Source organism: Baudoinia panamericana (assembly GCF_000338955.1).
Source record: "Baudoinia panamericana UAMH 10762 unplaced genomic scaffold BAUCOscaffold_4, whole genome shotgun sequence".
NCBI lineage: Eukaryota > Fungi > Ascomycota > Dothideomycetes > Mycosphaerellales > Teratosphaeriaceae > Baudoinia > Baudoinia panamericana.
In genome coordinates, this window is record NW_006911260.1 from 1596071 (window position 1) to 1620649 (window position 24579).

General features: G+C 56.5%; 10 protein-coding genes across 10 annotated transcripts; 5 read left to right on the forward strand and 5 right to left on the reverse strand.

Annotated features, from left to right (window-relative positions):
* BAUCODRAFT_58175 (uncharacterized protein) lies at window positions 1–531 on the reverse strand (the record flags this gene model as incomplete). Its single annotated transcript, XM_007676371.1, is given in 2 exon segments — window positions 1–257; window positions 270–531. Coding segments are annotated over 2 exon segments (519 nt in total), but the record flags the coding sequence as incomplete, so codon positions are not given.
* A 71-nt stretch (window positions 532–602) lies between these two features.
* BAUCODRAFT_428759 (uncharacterized protein) lies at window positions 603–1688 on the reverse strand. Its single transcript, XM_007676897.1, has 3 exons — window positions 1672–1688; window positions 1338–1622; window positions 603–842 (listed from the first exon to the last, which is right to left on the reverse strand). Exons 2-3 carry the CDS (start codon window positions 1421–1423, stop codon window positions 650–652), a joined length of 279 nt encoding a protein of 92 aa, XP_007675087.1. The 5' UTR covers window positions 1424–1622; window positions 1672–1688; the 3' UTR covers window positions 603–649.
* A 454-nt stretch (window positions 1689–2142) lies between these two features.
* On the reverse strand, window positions 2143–3190 carry BAUCODRAFT_138247 (uncharacterized protein). Its single transcript, XM_007676898.1, has 2 exons — window positions 2736–3190; window positions 2143–2678 (listed from the first exon to the last, which is right to left on the reverse strand). The coding sequence occupies exons 1-2, from the start codon at window positions 3116–3118 to the stop codon at window positions 2216–2218; spliced, it is 846 nt and encodes a 281-aa protein (XP_007675088.1). The 5' UTR covers window positions 3119–3190; the 3' UTR covers window positions 2143–2215.
* A 230-nt stretch (window positions 3191–3420) lies between these two features.
* On the forward strand, window positions 3421–4820 carry BAUCODRAFT_32563 (uncharacterized protein). Its single transcript, XM_007676323.1, has one exon. The coding sequence runs from the start codon at window positions 3777–3779 to the stop codon at window positions 4527–4529; it is 753 nt and encodes a 250-aa protein (XP_007674513.1). The 5' UTR covers window positions 3421–3776; the 3' UTR covers window positions 4530–4820.
* An 813-nt stretch (window positions 4821–5633) lies between these two features.
* BAUCODRAFT_428773 (uncharacterized protein) lies at window positions 5634–13266 on the reverse strand. Its single transcript, XM_007676899.1, has one exon. It carries the CDS (start codon window positions 12823–12825, stop codon window positions 5818–5820), a length of 7008 nt encoding a protein of 2335 aa, XP_007675089.1. The 5' UTR covers window positions 12826–13266; the 3' UTR covers window positions 5634–5817.
* A 441-nt stretch (window positions 13267–13707) lies between these two features.
* BAUCODRAFT_66078 (uncharacterized protein) lies at window positions 13708–15516 on the forward strand (the record flags this gene model as incomplete). The annotated part of the gene is made up of 2 exons (XM_007676380.1): window positions 13708–14904; window positions 15013–15516. The coding sequence occupies 2 exons, from the start codon at window positions 13708–13710 to the stop codon at window positions 15514–15516; spliced, it is 1701 nt and encodes a 566-aa protein (XP_007674570.1).
* Window positions 15517–15786: 270 nt separating this feature from the next.
* Window positions 15787–17225, reverse strand: BAUCODRAFT_67339 (uncharacterized protein; the record flags this gene model as incomplete). The annotated part of the gene is made up of 2 exons (XM_007676477.1): window positions 15787–16934; window positions 16997–17225. 2 exons carry the CDS (start codon window positions 17223–17225, stop codon window positions 15787–15789), a joined length of 1377 nt encoding a protein of 458 aa, XP_007674667.1.
* Window positions 17226–18125: 900 nt separating this feature from the next.
* Window positions 18126–19549, forward strand: BAUCODRAFT_121381 (uncharacterized protein; the record flags this gene model as incomplete). The annotated part of the gene is made up of 3 exons (XM_007676900.1): window positions 18126–18170; window positions 18218–19249; window positions 19301–19549. The coding sequence occupies 3 exons, from the start codon at window positions 18126–18128 to the stop codon at window positions 19547–19549; spliced, it is 1326 nt and encodes a 441-aa protein (XP_007675090.1).
* A 404-nt stretch (window positions 19550–19953) lies between these two features.
* On the forward strand, window positions 19954–20202 carry BAUCODRAFT_130160 (uncharacterized protein; the record flags this gene model as incomplete). The annotated part of the gene is made up of 1 exon (XM_007676901.1): window positions 19954–20202. A coding segment is annotated over exon 1 (168 nt), but the record flags the coding sequence as incomplete, so codon positions are not given.
* Window positions 20203–20294: 92 nt separating this feature from the next.
* Window positions 20295–23360, forward strand: BAUCODRAFT_67333 (uncharacterized protein; the record flags this gene model as incomplete). Its single annotated transcript, XM_007676476.1, has 1 exon — window positions 20295–23360. A coding segment is annotated over one exon (3066 nt), but the record flags the coding sequence as incomplete, so codon positions are not given.
* Between the last annotated feature and the right edge of the window lie 1219 nt (window positions 23361–24579).

Here is a 24579-nt window from a genome sequence, read left to right on the forward strand (position 1 = left end):
AATCAGGTACACAAGCGTATTCCGATTGAGTGCAACTTCTTCCGCGTCTAGCCTGTCTGCCGGATGGCTCAGCAGTCCAGGTTGAAACAATGAAACCTGCTTAGCAGCTGTTAAGCCGTTTCGCTCGTGCTTGAACGCGAGCAAGGCCATAAGACCAAGCAGGTACAGCAGTACCCTCCTATTGGGCCCCGGCAGACTCAATATCTGGTCCGCGTACTCCTCGCTCAATTCTGCGTGAGGTAACGGGAGCCTGAAATCTCTTCATTGACGCATGGGAAGGCGAAATTGCTCGTACATACTCCATGGAACAACCGGCTCTGGCAACTCGGTGAGGTATAGTGACAGCAGGTTCGCAGCATCCTTGATGCAATACGCCTTCCAATCTACATTCTTGCCGTACTTTGGCGGAGACTCAAATTTCGATCGCAATCCCTGGAGACGTTCGGGACAGCTTGCAGTCTCGAACAAACCTACTTCTTCTTGGCCTTTCTGCTTCAAGAAAGAGCCACATTTGGTGATGATGATGGGGAGGTCGGGAGTGAAAAGGAAAGCTTGAGCGTATGTTGCGGTGAACGTCTCGAGCGGTATACCGAAGACCCTACCCTCGGCAGTATGTCCAACACCATGGGGCACCGGGGGATGATTGCCCTTAGGAGGACGTTCTCCAATAGTATCGTTGAAACCAAGGCGATGAGCTGCGCTTCGCTAGAGGCAACCTGTTAGTTCTTGCCGTCTGCTGCTCTTCATATTCTTGAGCGGTGGATCTCGGTTCTATCACAAAGCGGTACATCTCCAGATTTGATATCTCTGCTGCGTAAATCGGTATGGCGTAGAGAGAGATACTGGAGATTTCGCCGAGGGTCAGCGACGAACTGATCGAGAAAGCAAGTGTACTCCGTGCTCCGCTCATGGTTCGTAAGCATCTGTCTCAACGTGGCGGTAGACGCAAGACTTGTGAACTTGCTCTTCAAATGTAGACATGGTGGGTAGATCGAGTCTTTGGTCTTCTTCGTCATTGACAGCTGGCTCAAGTAACACTGCAACAATGGACGTGTCCTGGTCGCTCAGCCTCCGGACTGTAGCGATCGCTGGCGTATCAGACGCGTCGCCAGGATCTCCTCCAGTGTCGGGCGTGGGCGCCGTTACCTTTGTGGACGAGTTGTGCATTAGGTACAAATGCTCCATGTTTCGCAATCGCATGGAAAGCCTCCGGTTGGCGCGCAGCAATCTGTCGACGTTGTCACATAAGCGATCCGTGTTCCGCTCTGCTTCGCTCAGCGTTGCGCTTTAAGATCACAGCTTATCGATTGGTAATCTGAACAGTGCTGGATCCTTACCATTGCAGAATGCTAAGCATGAGTGCCAGACTAAGCTTGTGGTTTTGCAGTCTCTGTACGATCTTCTCAACGTGACTCTCTTCCATAAGCCATTTAGCGCGATCCCATGCACGAAGTATATCAACCCTCAAAGACCGAACAACCACGTCCGGGTCGGAGAAGGTTAATAGGCAGCCGGTCAGTGTAGCTGTCACCTGCTCTACAGTGATGCACGATAGTCTATCGGTTGACACCCGGGCTGTGCCGTCGAGGTACTTTTGAAGCCCTTTCAGGATACCGGTGACACTGCCAACTCAGTTGCTGTTGCACTAGCGAGCCTGGGGGCATGCTTAACTGAGGAGATGAAGCCGTTAAGGAGCTTGACCATTGCTATGCCGCCATTGATCAGGCCGACTATAGCAGTCGCAACGGAAAGTGGCTCAGGCATGTCTTGAAACACCTTTCAATTATAAATCAATCCTTGATGTCGTCTTGACCTTTTATGGGGTATTGGAGTGGTTTGAACGATCGAGAAAGGAGGTGATCAGGGGAGGCATAGCCTCGTCCAGCCTGGTTACTGCTGAAGCGATGAGCCGCAGCATGCGCCACCGTGCAGCCTACTGCCCCAAGGCCGTTCTTCAGAAAGTCGAACTCCGTACCTTTGTCGCACTAATTCATCCGTTCGACGGAAGTCGGAAGTCGGTGGTTGGAAGTGTTGCAGGGTTGCGAAGGCGGGCACGTCGCCGTACGTCATCCGTGCCTAGAGCAAGCAGTAGGAATGCTCCAAAACTAGTATATAAGGTACCAAAGCAAAAACTCAACAGTCCGATTCGAATGTAGGGAGCCCACGAGGTTCGTTGTGCGTATATACATCGTAACTCATCAAAAGTAAATGGGTATCATAACAATCTTCGCGGCAGAACCAAAGCACCAAACATGTGCAGCAGAACAACAAACACACCCATCCCTAACCAGCTCACGGCACTCCGAGCTCCCTCCGACGGCGCCACGATCAACACAGTTCCGCAATCCCCTCTCGCCGTCGTCGGCACATTGACCCCAACCTCGGTATACGTCGCGCAGTACTGCCCATAGTATATCTGAGTCGTCGTCTGCGGCGTCGTAACCGCCGGATACACCGTCGTCGCTTGTTGCACTGTCACCACACCAGCACCATAGACTGTTGTCGCTTGGGGCTGGGTGTAGACTGTCGTCGGCTGCACGTATGTGGTGTAGTATTGTGTTGTGGAGAGCGGTGCGTAGCCGTTCGCGCCGCCTATTGCGCCGGAGCATTGGACGCCGTTCGGACAGCAGGCGACGTAGTTGTTGTTGTTTGAGCAGACGTTGTTTGAGGGGCAGCAGCTGCGATGGACTCGTCAGTGTGTTGCCATTGCTATAACGAGCCTGGTGGAGTCCTACTAGTTTGGGTTGATGTTGTTGCATTGTATAGGGTAGCCTGCTGGACACACAGCCGGAACTGCAGGCGAGCCGGTCTGCTGCGAGATGACCGAAACTGCGCCAGAGAAGTAGTAGACTGTCTGCGCGCTGACAATCCTCAGTGCTGCTGGCAATGCGATCAGACTCAGCAAAGCTCGTCGTCGCACTGCAGCTGCGCGGGCCATAATGTGGGGTGGCTGGAGATGAGATGGAAGGTGAAGGTGCAGGATGCGCTGTAAGCTGTTCAGTAAAGTGTGGTCTCCGAGAACGCAGACTAAGTGGTCGCGCAGCAGTGATGAGATGCGCATGCAGAGCGAGAGGAGATAGCAGTGAGCCCGGGTTAAACCTGCCGTACAAGCCTGCATGCTGGGAGGAGGTAGCAAGCTTCCAAGCTCTGGCCTACCCAGCCTCGTCTCGCCAGACTTGACCCTACGGCTCCGAGCCGTATCCTGTGTTCTCTTAACCCTTCTTTTCTTGAGAGCACCATTGTGGAGTGTTGACAGTCAATAATAAAGCGCATGGCAACGAGCGAGACGATCGTCGACACGATCTGAAGCGCCCCACTTGCGCCGCGAGCCTTGGTATGGCGTGCATTAGCGCTTTCGCTTAGTCAAATGTGATCGCCTTGAAACGAGATCAGAAAATCACCGTGTTTTGTCCAACGACGACGTTCGAGAGAAATATACCATTGTCTAAAGAGCGTTGGCCAAGCGAACTCCGGCAGTCTGCACGTCCAGCATTAGCTGTCCGAACGAACACACGGAGCTTGTCTGGTCAATTTCTGTACGTAGGGCGGAGGACGAGTTGCTCATGGCCGTGCAAGAAGAGAACAATAACTTCGCTGAACGCCCTAAGACCGTAAGGCTATAAAGAAGGATCAAGTCTTGTCCAGGCCGCCGAGAGAAGTTGACCACTCGCTCGCCATATGTTGTCCTTCTCCTTCGAGCTTCAAGAAATTTTTTGGCAGCATTGGTGCATCTCATATTCTTACTATCATCGCATTGTAGTTGCATTTGAAAAGGCATGAGCACCCGCAAGCGTCTGAGCTTCAATGTGAAGCTCAACACGACGGGTGACACGATCACCATCCACATCTCAGATCCATCAAACCTGCAGGCCGATAACTTAGCACTCGCCACCTGGGGCTCTTCGGAAGTGCTGGCTAACACCTTGCACCGCCTGCCCACTCCCGACTTCGCGGGTACCGGGGCCATTGCAGGCCTAGGCTCGGTCCTCGAATTGGGAGCAGGGACGGGGCTTGTCGGCCTGAGTGCGGCTGCCATTTGGAGGGTCTGGGTCACTTTGACGGATCTCGAACCGATACTGCCGAATATCAAAGCCAACATCGAGCTCAACCGAGCTGTTATCAGAGGCTACGGCGGCTCGGCAGCATGCGGTATGCTGGACTGGGCACGACCGGATCTACTTACATTCTTCGTACCGGAGCACGAAAGTCAACTCACTGCCGATGCAAGCGGAGAGTGGAAGCCTTGGAAGTTCCGTGTTGTGTTAGCAGCAGATACTGTTTACAGCGAAGAGCATCCTGAGCTTCTGACTAAAGCGGTGACTGCGCGGCTTGAGCGTTCGCCGAAGGCGAGGTTCATCATGTGCTATCCTTTACGCATCGGATATTTGGATCATATTCGTGATCTGTGGGAACGCCTTGAGCTTGCAGGGCTGGGGTGTATGCAGGAAGGACGGGAGTCGCTTCACGAAGAATGGGACGAAGACACGCCGTACGAGTGGTGCGTTTGGCGCTGGCGCGGAGACATATGAGAAGCTCCGACGTGAGGCGAGGACTGTTTGCCGCTGCTTCTGTGGGCACAGATCTTAGTTTGCAAAATGATCTCTAACCGGTCAAACGGGCTGTGAGCACTACGAGCAGCATACACAGGTCATACGTTGTGGTGTAGGAGCAATATGTGGCCGCCGTACTCACGCACTTCCTACCCTACGACTAACTGCAACGTAATGCCTGCACAGTCGTCAACAACCGACCCACCCCGAACACCCGGCTTTGTCTACATCCTCGGCTTCTCACAACACCATTTCAACGCACATTTCAAAGCGCACAGCAACATGTCGGACGCCATCATCGCGGCATGGCAACCCTTGGTATTCGCTGGTTGATCCAGCCTACGGTACGCCGCTTTCGACAATTCATCCCCTGGATGAGAGCGACGCTTTGTACCTACAGATGGTGTTGATCAGTGACCAGGCTAGATACACTGGAGCTTACTGAACGTATCGTTGGCACAAGATGACCGTGCAGCGACTGTTTGTTGAACCGACAGCAGGGGCGAAGCCTGACTGCGAGCGTAAAGAGGGTTATGTCGCTCTAGTTTGACCATGACAAACAGCGTACGATCCCTAGTCTTCACCACGGCGCAACATCTACACAGAGAACTGACAGCAATCGATCATGGCAGCAGAAGCAATCGCAGGGCTGCACACTCAAGGAGGCGCAGACCTTCCGTCGCCAACCCTTGCAGACCTCTTAGCTCATCCGTAACTCAATGGCGCTGCCTCCCCCAACTCCACCCCGAACCGCAATCCACGTTGTCAGCTTGATCAACGAGCACACCAACATGCCACTCGAAGCATACCTGGACCAGTTGAAGCGAACGAAGCCGCACAGCGAGCATGGGAGGCTCACATACCTGCCGAATATGGCGAACCGGTGACTGAGCCTCATCCAGCAGAGGAAGATCTGGTGCCACACCGCGTCACAAGGTTGACGTCCGGCATGCCATTCCACGAGGGCGAACACACGCGGCAGGAGATCGTCGTGGACCGGATCTACCTTCACCTACATGGAGACTAGGGGCTGCAGAGCGTGAGACAAAGGCAAGCTTTGTCGCTTACGATTCGTGCTTGTACTACATTATACAGAATGTACATCCATCTCTACATGCATATATACATTCACATGTCCATATCCCATGCACTTTAGCTGCGTAAAGCAACCGTGGTATCTGTCCCAGCCCATGCAACGCCTCGCTCAAACGCACACACAGAGATCCAAAACCCACCCATATCCAAGAAGTAGCGTTTAGGCCAAAGCCTATATCCATCCACCCCTGAGAACTTCTCTCCCAACAACCTCCACCTGACCATGCGCACTTGTCCGCCGCCTCTCCATAATCCACTTCGGCACTACACTCCCCGCCGGATCCTCCGCCTTCGCATTCGTCACGGCGTCATTCGCCTTGCCTGAGTGGGAAGATGAAAGTAAACTCCCACTCATCGTCTTCGGCGACGAGACATTGCTCGTGGTTGCAGCAGGTTCCGGTGACGTAGGCGGTGCTCTTCGGGGCGTCATCTCCGCATCTTCCACCGCATCCTTCTTGCTAAACGGGAACTGCCCGCTCGAAGTGGCGGAGTGCGGACTATCGTGGAACTGCAATCGCTGCGGACTGTCGAACTGGCTCGACGAAAGCGGATGGGTGCTTGACGGGACGCTCGACACCGTACTCTCCGAACCCCAACCCAGCGTCATCGGCGCCCCTCCCACAGGGTTGAAGGTGTTCTGCACCGTAAGACCTGGGGACTTCGCGCTCGCCGGGCTGTCAGACGTCCATGTCCACGCATGAGCCGGCGTACCTTTGGCCACATCTTTGTCGCTGGCGGGGCTACCGCTGCTCCCACCTCCAAAAGCCGAAGCGCGCAGCTTCCTCAACTGCTCAAAGCTCGCGACTTCATTCTCCTTCAACGGTGACCTCGCCAGCGCCAGTGCCGGGCTCGAACTGCCATGTCCATGCAAGCCAGCACTCGGCAGGCCGAACGCAGCCCCATGTCCTAGGTTGACAAACGAGTTCCGCGTGCTGAACTCACTCCGCTCAGTGATGGGTGTCAGATTCGGCTCCTTCAGGCTCTTGTTCCGCGCCAACCCATCATCCCCGTCGTCACCAAAGAACCCGCCATTCACTGCCTCTACCTCACTCGAGCTCGGACGAGCTTTGGCAAAGAAGCCAAATTCTTGCCCGTAAAAGGCGGCGTCTTCGCTCATGAGCGCTTCCGCATTGGCGGCAGCGACGATGTCATCGTCTTCGGCGAAGTCATCTTGGACCGTATCTTCTTCGACACCCGTAGAGAGATCATCGAAGCCGAAGTCGAAACTCATCTTGGGTAAATCGAGGCTCATCTTCGGCGGAGGGCTGTAATTCGTGTCGTGATCCATTTTCGAGCCCGTTGATTCGTCCGAAGGCCCACGATCTAGATTCGGCCTTCCATCATCTGGCACGCCCAGATGGTTGTTCTCATCCCGGGAATACTCACTCCGATCATCCCTCCCTCCCCTTTCATCCACCTCCTGCATAGCTTTCGAAGCGGAGTACACACTCACACTCCTTGTCGTAGACAAACTCGGCTGCCTCCAAAACCTTCCCTCACTAGCAGCCTTGTTCGCCGCCTCCGCAAGCGCAGCATGATATGCCTGCAAATTCGCCTGCATCTGCAGCATGGCCTCCTTACTCCCCGTAGGCGGAGGTAGCGGAGGCACTTTGTCGCTCAAACCTAACCGCTTAGCGTCCTCGGACGGGTTGCGCTGCGGGATGAGCTTCGGGTCGACAGGACCGGTCAATAAGGGTAGATCTTCAAGCAGCATCTGCGACTGCCGTTGACGGATCTTCATCGGATTCCCGCCCATTGCAAAGGAAGGGTATGGTCCATCGCTGCCAATGCTGGTGACAGTCATGGCGCTCGCAACACGTTCGCCATCGTGGCTTCTGTGCCGGCCGAAGCCCTTGTTCACGCGGTTCAGGAAGGCATCGTTATCGAACTCCTCTTCGTCCACGCTATCACGTCGTCCGTGATGGAATTCGTCATCAATGTCTTCCTCGAACCCACCGTCGTCGTAGTAAATGTCATCTTTCGGCTCGTTGACGGACGTCGGCTTGCCGTTGACCGAAGGAGAAGCGTGCGGATCGCGACCACCAATCGCCCTCTTAACCCCACCGCTCCCCTCCGGACTCGAGAGATACGAACTCGCTCCTCCCTGCGAACCCTGCGTTCCGCCCGAGTGATGCTTGATCTTATCCGCCCACCCAGCATGTGCGGGCATCGTCTCGCTATCCTTCGACTGATGCTTGACCTTATCCGCCCACCCCGCATGCGCCGGCATCGTCTCGCTATCCTTCGTCAACCGGTTCGAGTTCGCATTCTTTCCCACATCCTCAGTCTCCGCCGAAGTGGACCTCGTAGCATTGGCCTGCGCATTCGCATCTTCGCTGAAGTTGAAGTCACTGAACCCGCTCAACCCAAGGCCACTGTCATTCGTCCTGTCCCCAGACGACCTACTGCCATTACCCACAGTAGACTGGCTGGTAACACGCGCCTGCTCCGATTTGCGGCTTTCCGGCCTTGCTGCCACAGGACCCGAACCAGAAGCAAAGCTCATCCCACTAGCGACCCGGTTCCGTTCGCTATTCCCACTCTCTCTATGCGGCAGCGCCGGCCTCTCATTTCTCGGGCTGGGAGTGGTCGTAGGCGAATACCCAGCCGCTTGCGGTTGCATGTAGAAGCCACTTCTCGGCCTCGCTCCACCGACACCGCCCGGTACGCTCTCAGTAGCGGAGAAACCGTCCTGGACGAACGCCGCGTTCGCATGATTGGGGCTGAGCAGAGTAGTATTTCCCATCAATGCGGACCCCTCGCTCTCCTCCCTCCGGTTCTCCTGAGTACTACTACCAGTCGCTGGTGCCATGAAGCCATAACTCGTAATCCTCCGATGCTCAGGCGACTGCGCAGCACTATGACCCTTACTCCCGCCCCGACTACTCTGCTCTGGAGTGGCACCAGCGCTCGTGGGACCAAATCCATAGCTCGTTCGTAACCGATTTTGCTCAGGCGACTGCACGGCACTGCCAAGGTTACTATTACTAGCACTCGTCGTCTGACTCGCCGTTCGATAATGATTCGCCATAGCCGAATGCGCGCGCATGACTGGGTGCTCGTACCAGGGTAACTCGCGCTCGTCCATGAGTTGGTCTTCTTCTTCGGCGCTATAGGTGCTCTCATCGTCATCATCGTCGTCGTCTGAGACATCGGCGCGAAGTTGTCGGCGCGCGTGTTGCAGATGCAGTAATTCCCGTGAGTAAGCTTGCGCTTTCACTTCTTGCTTCGGCACATCCACATCCACCTCTTCGTCTTCCTCCTCCTCCTCCTCCTCCTCCTCCTCCTCTTCCTCTTCAACCTCCTCTTCTTCTTCCCTCGGCCTCTCCATCTCAAGCTCATCCAAATCATCAATAGCACTCTCATCAAACAACTCCTCCTCCTCTTCCTCCTCCGCCGCTCCCGCTCTCGCACCCCCGCTCCCTCTCACACCCCCAACGCCACCACTATACGCAGACTCCAAACTCTGCCCCTTAATCTTCCGATGCTTCTCCTCCAACGCCTGCTCCTCCTCCGCGCTCTCGCCAAACTGAAAGCTAAACCGACTTGCATTGCTGACGCGGTGTTTCGGCATTGCTGTCGTCGCACCGCCACCTCCAACACTCTTATCCAAACTCCCACCACTACCCGGCCGAGCAGGCGTAGCAGTAAGGGCAGAAGTAGAAGGACTCGTAGGAGTAGACCCCCTCTTCGCATGCCCCACAGCCGACGCCTTCCTCTCCACCAGCCTCGGCGTCCCATTGACCTGCCTCCCACTTCCCACACGCACCGAATTCGCCGTGCGGATCTCGGGAGTGAGTTCGGGAGTCGTATAATCGGAGTTACGTCCTGGCATCGAGATCGTCAGGGAAGAGGCAGAGCCTCGCTGTGAAAGAGAAGTCGGTGCGGGCACGGCTAGACTTCCGCCGTCTGGTGTTAGGGAGGAAGTACGATCCGGGATCGGTATCCGCAACGCCTCGGACGCCTGTACGCTGGATCGATTGGGCAGTATGACGACTTCGGGAGCCATGGCCGAGTTCCGGTAGGAACTGCGTATGCTCGGCACAGCAGGGAAGATGGGGTCTTCCGAGTGATCTTCCACCACCGCCGCCGGCGGCTCGACAATAGCCGGTTGCGACGGCAGGAAGTTCGACATCGGAGTCGAAAGGGAAGTAGACGCAGAAGCAGGCCTAGCCGTTCCCGAAGCCTCATTGAACGTCCTAGCCCCACCTCTCGGATCCGGCGACGTAGGCGCAGTCCTGATCTGCAAGTCGGAGGAGAATGTCGAGAACGGCCGGAAGCCAGCTGGTTCGGAAGTAGCAGGCGAGACGGGACTGAACTTGCCGCCTCCCACACCATCACCCTGAGGATGACTCCCTCTCAGATCGAGAACCTGCCCCTTCCGCCTCGAACTGACAATAGGTGAAACGTTTTCACTGACGGAAGTAGGTAGCGAATCCCTCTCCCGCTCCCTCTCTTTTCCACCACCGCCGCCGCCACTGCCAGAACTCGGGTCACTACTCCGATTCGAGTACCCGTCATCCTGATGATACAACCCCGCTTGGCTGGTGAGATCGAGCGTCTGACTCTGACCCTGACTCCTCCGCGCAAACGGAGGTAACACACCGCTCTCCTGCGATAACCCGCTATTGGACGACTGATGCGAGACGCGCTGCAGAAATTGTCGGTTCTCCAGTCTTTCGGCGTTGAGAGAGCCGATGCGGTCATCGTCGTCCTCTTCTTCGGCCAGGTGTTCGCGGAAAACGGGGGAGTGCGTTTGCGTATGCGCCACCGTATTCGTGCTGAGGCGCGTGTGGCTGGAAGTGTCATCGCTTGTGTGTCTATTGTTAGTTCCGTTCATCTGGCGTGGTATTTCACCCTGCTCATATCCCAGCTCCCCCGGCGCCGTCACCGCAGCAGCAGCAATCGACTGTCCCTGCGAATCGCGAGTGAGTAGTTCTCCTTCATTGTACGAAAACCCCCTCCTCGCGGTACCCCTCGGCGCACTAAAATCATGCACCACTTTCCCCCTTATCCTCGGGTCGAAATCCTCCGGCATCTTGTTCACCCCGACAGCAGCGACACTCTTCTGCCGTGCGTACGCTTGAGCCGCTTCGGACCGTTCGGCCGCAAGAGTCACTTCGCTGGTGGTGTTGTCTTGGCCGGATTTGCGGCGGGAGAGGATGTGCATTGGCTTCAACAGGCGGGTCTTGCGTTTGTCCGTCTTTTCTGGGGTGTTGTTGTCGTGTTGCTGTTTCTGTTTGGAGGACGCAGAGGTGGTGTGATGCGTGGGCACACTAACCCCCGCCACTGTGGCCGTTGCGCCGGCTGTCTTAGGTCGGACGGAAACATGCTTCGGTAGGGGGTAGGAGGATGAGGTTTCTTGGTATGGTGTTCCGATTGTGCTGTGCAGGGTGGATGTTGAGGGACCGTCGTGGAGGGTTACTGGGACATGTGTTCTTGCAGCGGAAGATTGTGGGCTTGCGCGGATGGTTGAGCCACTGTAGTCTGTCGCTGCCGGTGTAGCAGGCGCGGTCGCCGTCGTAGTCGTTGTAGCCGTCGTGACCGCAGTACCGCTTGTCATTGACCTTTGCAGTGGCGGTGGGGCGGAGAATGTCGTACTCGTCGGACTCCTCAACGGTGGCGGTTGTGCAGAGAAGGTGGTGCTCGTCGGACTCCTCAACGCCGGCGCAGGAGCAGAGAATGTCGTACTCGTCGGACTCCTCAACGGTGGCGGTTGTGCAGAGAAGGTGGTGCTCGTCGGACTCCTCAACGCCGGCGCATGAGCAGAGAACGTCGTGCTCGTCGGACTCCTCAACGCCGGCGCCGTCGTCCCAAACGTCCCACTCGTCGGACTCCTCAACCCCACTCCTCCCCCCGCCGTCATCACAGAAGCAGAAAAAGTACTCCCCGTCGGACTGCCCAACCCCAGTCCTCCCATGCCCTCCCGCGGCGCCACCCTCAAATCCTCAACCGAAGCACTAGGACTCAACCGCGCGCCACTGATCCTCGGCGGCGCACGCAGCGATGCCGCATCCGCCGACGACGGCGACGGCGGGCGGAAGGAGACGGGGGGATCTTGATCGGAGTAGAAATTGCCGTAGCCCGTTGGCGAAGTGACCGGGGGGAGGTCGGGCATGGGCGTGCTGAGGCTGGGGAGGAAGGGGAGGCTGGCGCTGCTATGGAGTTGGATGGGTGGGGGTCGTGAGGTAGATGTTGTTGTGGTTGTGTTGGTGGTGTTGGTGGTGGTGAGGGTGGGTAAGGTGGGTAGGGTGGAGTAAGTATAAGGCCTATCCCTACTATCCACAAATGCGCGCGACATGGGTATGCTCGGTGACGATGAGGATGATGCTGTCGCTGTGGCTATGGTGGAGGAGTCGGTGCGGGGCGGGAAGAGTGAGGCTTCCATTTTCGGCGTCGAGCCTCCGGAAGTTGAAGGGCGGCCGTAGGAGGGTGCAGCGCTGGAGCGTGTGGCACTCGGTGGCGGCATCAAGTCGACGGGGTGGTGGTGTTGGTATGGTTGCTCGAAGCTGGATTGCGGCCGCACGTGGCTCCGTTTGCTGCTTAGGCTCAGCCCGCTCACGCTTATGGCGTCGCTGTTGTCGATTTTTGATTTCCGGTGGGTGCTTGTTCCGCTGACGCTGACACTATCGCTGTCGACCTTTGACTTGCGGTCCGCCGTCGTTGGGTCCACAGGTTTGGGCGGCTCCTGCGAACTCAGACTCGTGGAGCTGGCGTTACTGCTCGCCACCCTCGGGATGGGAGGGAGGACGGGTGGCTGCAAACTCGGCGAGCTGACGAACGTGCTCTTCCTGGTACTCGCGGTCGAGAGCGCGCCGTCGCTCGTCCGCGGTCGTACCGAGCCGAAATAGCTCTCCTCGCTGCCACGCAAGACGGAGTCGGCCAGGGATGAAGTGTTCGGCTGTTCCAGTTCGAAGTCGAAGGTCATCTGCAGCGGGCTGACGAGTGGTGCTGGCGGTGGGAATGTCGCGGACGCGGGCGGGGTGGGTAGGGGTGGGACGGGCGGAGGGGGTGTTGGCAACGCGGGCTCCCTTACGGCATTGGCGGCGGCGGCGGCGGCGGCGGCAGCAGCAAGTCTCTTCGCCTCGGCCTTCTTCGCTGCAGCGAGCGCGACGGGGCCGGGGGGTAGAGTGTGGGAGGCGCTGCGCTCGCGCTCCTGTTTGCGCGACTTGGAGAACATGTTCGCGGTCGCGACTATGTCGTGTCGCGTTGAGTGTCAGATTGCCGGGTGCCTTTCCAGGTCTAACTTGTTATTCCTTATGGAGCCATTGTGTATCGATCTCCCGTTCCAGATCTAATCCACCTCTATTACTGTCCCCAAGTGCAACACACCGCGTGCTTCTTTTGCGTATACGTTCCAAAGTCGACCCCTCCTGTCGTGTCTGCGGTCAATCTCCACCAACTTTCTCCCGTCCGGCGTAGATTAGGTTAAGCAATTCAGGATCCCCACTCTTACTACTGTAGTACGCATACACCTTGTAAAAGGACAGACGCGCGAAAGAATAGTATAACAGCAAAGAAGTGAGTAAGTCGGTTGTTCACACGTAACAGTTGTTACTACAGTAGGCGATTGGGAGACGCTTGGCAGCAAATTAGGGAGGTGGTGGTGGAAATCTATCTTTATCGGTTTTGCGTGCGGGTCGGGTGTGGCTTGATTTGAGTCGAGGAACCGCTGCAGCGGGACGGCCGAGGTGGGGATGGGATGTGCAAGCGAGGGGAAGACATTGCCATGGGGGGGCCAGCACTAGCTGGACCTGACTCGAGTCAACGTACGACAAGAGAAGAATTGGACTGAGTTGAAGAGATACAACACATTGGTTGTGCACATTGTGAGTCTCGATTGGGAAGGCACACAGTGGTATAGAAGAGGGCGAGTTGTAGTTACAGTGGTAGGGCTGAGGGCATAAGGAGCTCGGCGAGGAGCGACGCAAGCACATACCAAGGCTCGCCAAGTTCTTGACCGCGACGAGGGATAAGACAAGATATAGGGCCAGTAGGTGGTTGCAGTGTAGGGTGTCAGACATAGCATGCGACGATACAAGAGAGAAGGATATAGTTCGCAATGGCACCGTCGATAGTGCACCTCCCCAACGGCCAGACCTTAACCGTCACCCCCGTCTTCGGCGGCATCCAATTCCGCGCCAACGACCTCAACACCCACCACAACGCCTTCCCCCCCGGCTGGACCATCGTGATCAACAGCGAAGATGACGAGGATGACCACGTACCGATGCCGTCAATGGCAGCACATACTCACGCCGACCCCGATGCGACACCGCGAGCCGAACAACCCGCACCACCGCAGCAGAAAAAACAACACCACATCCACCGCTTCCGCAAACCGAGCCTGCGCAACGACCACATGTTCATCTCCTCCATCTCCTACCCTCCCACCTCCGACTTCCGCCCGGCCACAAGCGCCACCCGGCAGATAGCCATGATGCTCTGGGCGACGCTGTGGTGGTACTTCCACCAACCCCGACCCGCACCTTACCTCCTCACCCCCGCCAGCGCGCAGACCCCGGAAGAGGGCCGACCAAAAGCCGACTGGCGCGTCAATGTCAACCGGGAGGGGATCTTCAAGGGCAAACATCTCCTCCCCAAACTGGAACGGATGGGTTTGATCGCCTCCGAGGACTCGAGTGTAGGTCTCGATCCCGACGACGGCGTGACGAGTACGGGCGAAGCATGGACCCGCATGTTCGTCTCCCAACGCACCTTCTGGCAACTCGATGCACGAATCTACCTCTTCACCATCGCCCCGCAACCGGGCAACTCCCCCTACCCCTCCGTCAGCGTCAGTCCCGCTCACAGTCGTCCCTCCAGTCCCAGCCGTAACAGCAACACCACTGGCACCGGCGAGGCCATCAACACCATCAGCTCCTCCGCCGGACTAGGCTTGCAGGCGGGCTCCGCAGTCCCCTCCCACCTCACCCGCAGTGTGAACACGCCCACCGCGCCACCCGGTCCATTCACGTCCAGCTCGCATCTCCCGACTTTCTACCCGCCTCCGCCACCTCAGTTCACTTTTACGAACGGAATCCGGCATCCCATCCGGCCTAAGCCGCCGAGGCAGGGTGAGACGTTTTATACCCGCTACATCCCTAGCTTGGGACAGTACCTCAGTTTCCGCGTCGCTTCACTCTCCAAAACGGCGTGTCCGTACCGCGGACCTACTTCGGAGAACCCGACAGCAGCGGCGGCGGCGGGGACGCGGGAGAGTCTAAGGAGTAGTGGGACGAGCTTTTCCGATTCCGCCGTGCCGACTCTGACCGCTACTTCCCTCACCCCGAGCCCGAGCCCGAACCCGAACCCGAACGCACAGGACTCCGACCCAACCTCCACGTCGAACATGACCGACGTCGAGCTCCTGCACAAATGGATGAACGACCCCCGCGTCTCGCACTCCTGGGGCGAGCACGGTCCCATCGCGCACCAAGAAGCCTTTCTCAAACACAACCTCGCGAGTCGGCATTCCATCCCAGTAATCGGATGTTTCGACGGCCATCCCTTCGGGTACTTCGAAATCTACTGGGTCAAGGAGGATCGACTCAGCGCTCACCTCGGTAATAGTGGTAACAGTGGTGGGGGGTGCGGCGACTGGGATCGGGGATTGCACGTTCTCGTCGGCGAGCAGGAGTTTCGCGGCCAGCATCGAGTGAGGGTTTGGTTGAGCGGGTTGGTGCATTATTGTTGGTTGGCCGACCTGAGGACGGGCGGGGTGTTGATGGAGCCGAGGGTGGATAATGGGAAGTTGAGGCGGTATTGTGAGGATGTCGGCTTTTATCGCGAGAAGGAGGTCGCTTTCCCCCATAAGCAGAGTAATTTGATGAGGATTCAGCGGGAGGCGTGGGAGGCGCCGGCGCTGTGAGGGATGGGACGGGATGGGTATTAGGTGCTTGATTCTCGAATCTCTCGACCCTCGACTCTCTCGACTCTCTCGACTCTTTCCGGCACATCGGCATTCTGGAGGCGCACACACCTCGCTCTTCCGCATCACGCCCGCCTGTCCGGTCTCGAACGACACCATGACGCGCCGCGGTCGCGCGCCATGCTCGCATGCATAGCCCTCGTAGCACCACGAGGTTCAGCCACTCTTCGCAGCCGCAGTTCCGGAAACCACCACCTGCCCGCTACCACTTCACTGCTCCGCAGCGACCTTCTTCCTCCTCTCGGGGAACGCGTTATACTTCTCCAACACCCTCTCAAACGAATCCAACCCCGCCTTGAGATGATCCATCCGCGGTCCATAACTCACCCTTACGAAATGATGACACGGACTGTCAAACAAGTCCCTCCTCCTGCTCGGATTGAGATCGAAAAAGATCCCCGGGACAACGATACACTTCTCCTCCAAACACGCCTGGAAGAAGTTCAATCCATCATTGATCTCTTCCGGCAGCTGTTCGAGATCCAGCCAGAGGTAAAAGGTGGAATCCGGTTTGTACGCGAATTCGAAACCCATCTTCTCCAGCCGGCCGACGACGTAGTCCCGTTTATCGCGGAAGTGGCGCTGGAGCGCTTGCATCTCATTGCGGACTTTTGTCGGCTCGAGCATCGGTATCGCTGCCTGCTGGAACGGGACGTTCGTTCCACCATCCAAGTACGAACCACACGAGCCAATGGCTTTGATGAAATCCTTCGGTCCCACGATCCACGCCACCCGCCACCCGGGCAGACGAAAGCGCTTGGTCAAGCCGTCAATGATCAGGACATCGTCATCGTTGACATCCACAATATTGTCCGCGGCGGAAATGACAGCCCCATCACAATCAGTCGTGTAATTATACCCACCATAAAACTCATCCATGATCAACGTCGCGCGATCCCGGCAGATATCCTGGATCCGCGCCAGCTCGTCGGTCCCCACCATCATCCCCGTCGGGTTCCGCGGGTTCGATGTCAAAATCACGCTAGTACCCCGACTAATCTCATCCTTTATCTTGTCAGCGTGGATGTGATATTTATCCTCTCGTGCGAGCGGGATGGGAATGGCGGCGAAGTTCCTAAACAACGACAGCATCTCGTTGTACGCTGTGTAGTCCGGGATGAAGAAGCCGAGGTATGCGTTGCCTAGCACCGCGGCGATACGGATGAGACCTGCGCGCCCGCCGGGGACGATGCACACATTTTCCCAGGTGTATTGGCTGGGTTTGTTCTGCCGGTGGTGGGTGTTGTAGAGGTTTGCGACGGCTTCGCGGAGGGGTTTTATGCCCGCCGTCGGGCCGTATTCGCGGCCGGTGTTCGAGACTTCGATGGTGGTGGGGCGGGGGAAGCAGCCTTCGATGTCTGGGAGGGAGGTTGGGTTAGTGGGTATGGTGGCGAAGTGTGGGAGAAGGGGGAGAAGGTACCGTCTTCGACTTCTGGCGCGCCTTGGCCAAGGTTGGCCCATTCTTCGGGGTGCTCGAGGAAGCCGTGTTCGTAGGCGCGCTCGGTCGTCCAGACTACGCCGGTCGAGGCGCGTGAAGGGTCGAGGCCGGCGTGAGGCTTGTGGCCTTCGTGGGCTTGGCGGAAGTGCGTGTGCGCTTTTGAGCCGGCCTCTAATGAGTAGTTGTTAGCGTGCCGTTTCCGAGCGATCATGAAGACCTTTAGCTAGATGATAAAATGTGGCCATGACTGATGAGAGAGGCTCGTTTGGCGAGGGATTTACATAGGATTGAGCTTGGCCTTAACGTACCATTGCGACTGGGACCTGCGGTGGAGAAGCGTCTGTCTTTCCCCTCTCCTGTCACGTCGTCCAAGACCTTCGAGGCAGTTCTGCCTTCGTTTGAGTTGGTGGAAGTCATGCTGTTGGACTGCCAGGCGAGTCGACACTTGTTGCGAGATGCGGCGGGTAGTAGGGCTGCTCTACGAAAGATAAATGGTCTGGTAGGGAGGCTTCTCAAGACGATGGAGGGTGACTGCGAAAGGAATGACATTCGGAAAGATGTAGGAAATAAATGTGGTTAAAAGATGCTGTCGCCATTGCCTTGCTATCTCTCTCATTCACTACTGCCGGCTACGTCAGAAGGCTCGCCTGCTGCAAGATCCCGTCGTTGTTTGCAAGTGACAACATCACTACTGATGTGCAGGTTCGAGACTGTGGTGCAGATATATAGATATAAATGCGCAAAACCTGTGCCATCATGTTTGCAGAGGTGACTGTCATTGCGAACCAGTTGACGTGCCAGGGAGAAAGGCCAAGCGCATCGTCCGACTGTCGTCGCCGTTGCCAAGGGAGTCCGAAAGACGCAACGGCGGACCGATCGGCGTGGCTTCGGAAGCCGCGGCAGTGGCTGCCAGCGCGCGCATCACGCTGTGGATTTATTTGGCGATCATTGGCGCCCAGTGACGCTCCGAGGACCATATGACCAGCGACCACGCTGCCGTGACACAGCATGCCGCTGGTGGGCAGTGCACGGTGTTTGATGGCCTCTACATTGTGGTGTTTGCTTGATGCTTGATGACTTCCAGCAGAGAGTTCCAATCCGTACAACAGCCATGGCTTCACGTTCGACTGAACGGAAGCACCTTTCGCTCATTACCGTAGGTACACTTGAATGTCAGCATGAGCATGACTGACGACGTATTAGCTCACTCTCCTCAACTCTGCACTCATTCTAGTCCTGCACTACTCACGTATGATGCCTCCTGTCCACGGACAACGATACTTCGCCTCGACGGCAGTGTTTATGAACGAAGTGATCAAGTTCTCCCTCTCCTTGTCCATGGCGCTGTATGATATTGCAACAAACCCAAAAGCGGTGGAGACGTCAGCAGCAGGCTTGTTCGGCGAGCTCACAAGAGTCGTGTTCACGGGAGATAGCTGGAAGCTAGCAATACCGGCAGTGCTATATACACTGCATAACAGCCTGCAATATGTGGGAATCAGCAATCTTGATGCCACGACGTTCCAAATCACCTTTCAGCTGAAGATACTCACAACGGCGTTGTTCAGCGTCGGGCTATTGGGAATGTCCTTGAACCTGCGGAAGTGGATAAGTTTGGTATTGCTCATGGCCGGTGTTGCCATTGTTCAGATACAAAATGCGGCAACCTCGGAATTGCAGGTTCTTTCGATCAAAGATCTGAAAGATGGAGCTGCCTTTCACTCGCCACGAACCATTTGGGATTTGAAAGCGCTTGGCAATGCAGCTGCAGGACAGCTGAGCAAGCGTTCAGCAACATACGAAGGCATTGACGATGACTTTGCGGCTGTGAACCCGCAGTTCAACGCAACAGTGGGCCTCCTCGCCGTCTTCACCGCCTGCATATGCTCGAGCCTGGCTGGCGTGTACTTCGAGAAGATCCTGAAGCAGTCCTCGGGCTCGGCTGCTACCTCTCTTTGGGTGCGGAACGTCCAGCTATCATTCTATTCGTTGTGGCCCGCACTCTTCATCGGCGTGATGTTCAAGGACGGTGAGCATATTGCGAGGGCTGGCTTCTTCGCTGGCTACAACTGGGTTGTATGGACGTCAATATTGCTGCAGGCTCTCGGTGGCGTTGTCGTCGCGCTTGTGGTTAGCTACGCCGACAACATTGCGAAGAACTTCGCCACCAGTATATCGGTCCTGATCAGCTTCTTGGCTAGCATAGTCTTCTTCGACATGCACCTCTCGCTATCGGTACGTGTCACGTACATGCTTATGCGATGTTTTAACTAATTTGGGATGCAGTACCTTGTTGGAGCGCTGCTCGTGGTTGCGGCGACGTTTGTCTACAATGCTGAACCTGCGGAGCCCAGTAAAGTGCCGCCGATCAAGGTGTCAGACTTCGGCACAGACGAGCAGTCGTATTTCGACCTCGAGACTGTCGTGACTGGTGGCAAGACACCTCTTCGAGGCGAAGCGCTATCGACCAGCCGGCCTACCACACCGGGTTTCGACAGGAGACGGCCCAAGAGTCCAGGCTTGACTTCGATGTAGTTTCAACGTGTACATTATGCTGTTTACACTATTCACGCATCTGCTAAAGAAACAGACGTTGACGTTCAGCTCCAAGGCATGCGCGGCTCCTCGCGCCTTCCATTTCCGTTTCGTCCGCCTACGAGCGACCTCACCTCATCTCTTACACCCCATGACACATGACTAATGTCGCATACGTTCACATACCTCACCATTTAGTCCTTCACAGCACTGTCGAACGAGCTCAAGATGGACCAGAGAATCTTCGATCAGCTAGATCGACTGGAGCGCGGTGCGCGCATCGAGAGCCGGCCAGAACGTGCCCTCTATCACAACAGCAGCACCGAGTACTCTGCGTACGACAACCCCGGCGCCGCGTATGCACCCGTCGGACGTGGACTGGTGCCTTATGAAGCGGACTTTAATGCGTTCACAAGTCCTCCTGTGAAACTTGACGCTTTCAGTACGCAGTATTGCTCCTTCTTGCCCTCCAATTCCCCAGCTAAATGTTGCAGACGAGCAAGAGCATCAACGACCAGACCACGTTAGGCAGTACAACCACAATCAGTATCCATCGATGCACATTCGCAACCCGCCGCAGCCGGATCGTCGTCCGTTCGACCCATCACGCTTTGCAGAGAATCCCACTCCTATCGGACAGTCAAGCTCCTCCCCTTGGGCTCGTCCTTCGCAATCCAGCCCAGCGTTGAATGCAAGCCAGCGTCAACCTGCAGCGTACGAGCCTGTAAGGCACCCTGGACCGCCCATGACTCGGCTTTTGCCGCCTTATCACGAGGAGGCTCCCCGCTATGAGCCTATCAGTGTGGAACAGCTCGAAGAAGAGGGATTGTGTAGGGAGTCAGTCAGGCAAGATGTTGTGCGAGCGGGCCCGCCGCGCCACGCTTCAACCCAGCAGTTTGCGGTCTTGAAGCATGCCAAGGCCGGCCCGCCGGTTGTCCAAGGTGTCAGCCTTGTGCCGACGCATGAGCTGCCAGATCGCTTCCGCTCTATCTTTCCATTCGCGCTGTTTAATGCCGTGCAGTCCAAGTGTTTTGAAGCAGTGTACAGAACTAATGACAACTTCGTCTTATCTGCGCCCACCGGCAGCGGCAAGACTGCAGTACTTGAGCTGGCGATCTGCGGTCTCATCAACGGCTACTCCAACGGCTCATTCAAGATCATCTACCAAGCGCCGACGAAATCACTGTGTGCGGAGCGCCAGCGTGACTGGCAAGCCAAGTTCGGTCCGCTAGGTCTCGAGTGTGCGGAGCTCACTGGAGACACGGACTTCGCACAGTTGCGCCATGTCCAGCATGCCAGCATCATCATCACGACTCCGGAGAAGTGGGATGGCATGACGCGAAAGTGGAAGGATCATCAGAAGCTCATGCAGATGGTCAAGCTCTTCTTGATCGATGAAGTCCACATTCTCAAGGAAGACCGAGGCGCGGTCCTCGAGGCCATCGTATCGCGTATGAAGTCCATCGGCTCAGATGTACGCTTCCTCGCCCTCAGCGCCACCGTACCGAACTCCCAGGACGTCGCTGTGTGGCTCGGTAAGGATCCAATAAACGCGCATTTACCGGCCATCCGCGAGCGTTTTGGCGAAGAGTTCCGGCCAGTCAGACTTCAGAAGCATGTCCACGGCTACCAAGGACATAGCAATGACTTCGCCTTCGAGAAGATGCTGAACGCGAAGCTGCCGGAGGTCATCTCAAAGTGTTCGCAGCGTAAGCCCATTATGGTCTTCTGCTTCACCCGCGCCTCTAGCGTCGAAACAGCCAAGCTCCTTGCGAGTTGGTGGGCCACCAAAGGCCCGAAAGAGCGCCTCTGGTCCGCGCCACGGAGCCGCCTCGTAGTAAGCAACCGTGACCTTAGGGACACGATCTCCGCTGGTGTTGCCTTCCATCATGGCGGGTTACAGATCCAAGACAGGACTGCAGTTGAAAAAGCCTACCTTGCCGGAGAAGTCAACGTCATATGCTGCACCTCCACCCTGGCCGTTGGTGTCAACCTGCCATGCCACATGGTCATTGTCAAAGGCACAGTAACTTATCAGACGAACCAAGTAGCGGGTCTGAAGGAGTATTCTGATCTAGAGATCATGCAGATGCTTGGACGTGCTGGAAGACCACAATTCGACGACAGTGCAGTAGCTGTGATCATGACAAGGCTCGAGAAGGTGCAGCGCTACGAGAAGATGCTCACAGGACAAGAGATCCTCGAGAGCTGCTTACACCGCAACCTGACGGATCATCTCAACGCAGAGATTGGGCTGGGTACAGTCACGAATGTGGCGTCAGCCAAACGGTGGCTGTCCGGCACCTTCCTCTACGTACGCCTGAAGGAGAATCCTGACCATTACCAATTGGCTACCGCCGCTTCCGGCCATAGCCTGGACGAGCGTCTTGAGAGTATTTGTCGCAACTCTATCGCTGAGCTTCAAGAAAGCGACCTCGTCACAGCTTCGCCCACTCTCCACAGCACTGAATTCGGCGATGCGATGGCTCGCTACTACGTCCAGTTTCCCACCATGAAGGTGTTCCTGGGTCTACCACCAAGAGCCAAGATATCAGAGATTCTGTCCGCTATTGCTCAAGCGTCTGAATTCCGAGAAATCCGTTTCCGTAGCGGCGAGAAGAGCGTTTACAAGGATCTGAACAGGAACTCTTCGATAAAATTCCCGATTCCGGTCAATGTGGATCTGGCTGCCCATAAGGTCTCATTGATCATTCAAGCTATACTAGGCGTGATCGACCTGCCGACTGAAGACAGCAAGCACCGCGCTGAATTCACTTTGGCGAAAGCGGTGATCTTTCAGCACGCACACCGTCTGATCAGATGCATCATCGATTGCCAGCTCCACCTTAACGATGCTGTTTCCGCTCGTAATGCTTTGATGCTGGCTCGCAGTATTGGCGCTCAAGTCTGGGATGACTCGCCGTTGCACATGAAGCAGCTTGAGGGGATAGGCATCGTGGCAGTCCGCAAGCTTGCATCAGCTGGGATCAAGGCCATTGAGGACATCGAAAGTGCCGATGCGTCGCGTTTAGAGACGATTATGTCTCGCCATCCACCGTATGGTGCGCGGATGCAAGAGCGTGCAAGAGCATTCCCCAAGCTGAGAGTCACCCTGAAGGCTATCGGTAAGCCGGTCGTTAAGAAGAGCGAGCACGTCTCGATCAACGTCAAAGCGGAAATCGGCTTCCTGAACGAGAAGACGCCGGAAGCCTTCCTCAAGCGAGCAGTCTATATCTGTCTGCTCGCCGAAACCTCCGACGGCCAAAAGGTGCACTTCGCCAGAATATCGGCGAAGAAGCTTGACAAGGGTCAGGACCTAATCTTCACAGTTAACCTGACGAGTGCGAACCAGTCGATCCGAGCGTATGTGATGTGCGACGAGATTGCCGGCACGGCACGGCAGGCACTGCTTAAGCCTGAGATTCCCGCAAGTGCATTTCCGCCGCCGAAGACGGCCGAAGAGATGAACAAGCAGCGGAGCCAGGTTATTCGCGCTGAGAACTCATCAAAGCGACGAGCCTCCCGAGGCACTACCGACATAAGCGATGAGTTCGGCGATGCGGATATCGATGATGCAGACCTGACGCTTGCTGAAGGAACTGGCTTTGTTGATATTGACGACCTTCATCTTAGTGGCGACAACGAAGGAGCACAGCGAAAGAAGCAGAAGACCTTTCATGACGCCGATGCTCCCCCAGAGCATCAAGCACTTCGACTACCAAACGGTAACTGGGCCTGCAACCACGCGTGCAAAGACAAGACATCCTGCAAGCATTTCTGCTGCCGCGAGGGGGTTGACAAGAAGCCCAAGCCGCCGAAAGTACGCGAGAGCAAGAAGCAATCGGAGGAAGCTCGACTGGATTCGAAGCAAACAAAACTGTCTCTGCCGGCGTCGAAGAGGTCAGATCTGCATACACAGACGTTCTCAACCACCAAAAGCACGCAGTCTTCCGCAAAGCGCACAGTATCCGACTCCCGCGAGATGCAAGACCTCAATCGCTTGCACAACGGTGTCAAGTCAGCGACGCCGCAGGTGCCTATGCTTTCGAATGCTCCGGCGAGTACTCTGAAAGGCCACACCAAACCATCGCTGAGCTTCTTCGGCTCCCATGGATCGAGTGAGTACGGCACCGATGCCTTCGAGGTTGAAAATACATGGACGGCGGTGAACGATACTAACACGCAGCTGGCGACCCGCATGAGCCCACCCAGACAGGCATCCGACCTCATGAGCATAGATGATCTCCTCCACCCCCGTGATGGAGAACGTGTGGATGCCGATCGGGTTGGAGAAGGTGGTGGCGACAGTCCTGTCGACCTGCCGCAATCCACTGACGAACAGAGCCCGTTAAGCGAAGACGTCTGGCTCGTGGAGCGCAAGACGGACGATCATACCGTTGCGCTTGCGCCAAATACTCCGCTTCAGGCTGACGCCTACGCGCTCCGAAGCGAAGATCAGGAGGGCAGTGGAATGCCGATATTTGTGGGCATCAGCACCGATTCGGCTCCTGACTCTGGTGCTAGTGCACTGGCGACACAGACTCGCCTGCTTGACCACACCCAGCGCCCCGTGACGCCCAATAAAGCGCCCGCTCTGCCCTTCGATGTCGAAAACGGGATACCAGCAATGGAAGAACAAGCCTCCGAGACCGATGAGCTGGAAGCGTGGTTCAACAACGAGTTCGGAACTGAACGCTTCACGTTTGTCCGGTGAGGTTGTTCGTAACTATTTCGCTGGGGCCATGTGCGCGGTGCGCAGCCTGTTATGGCTGGCTAACATGCCAGCGTTTTCGAGACGCTATCGTTCGGGGCTATAGCACATACCCGCAATCTCTTGCCGTAGCTAGTTTAATATACACGCCGTCACCGGCAGGAACCGCGTAGTCCACTTTTGCCGCCCACTCTTGGTCAGGTGAATACTCCGTAACTCCATCCGCTGGGCCCAACCTGTCGTACTCCCACAGCCTTCCGGAACACATCATGCCGTCTCCAGTGCAAGATCTCATAACTACTAGCCGTCGTCTCCGCCG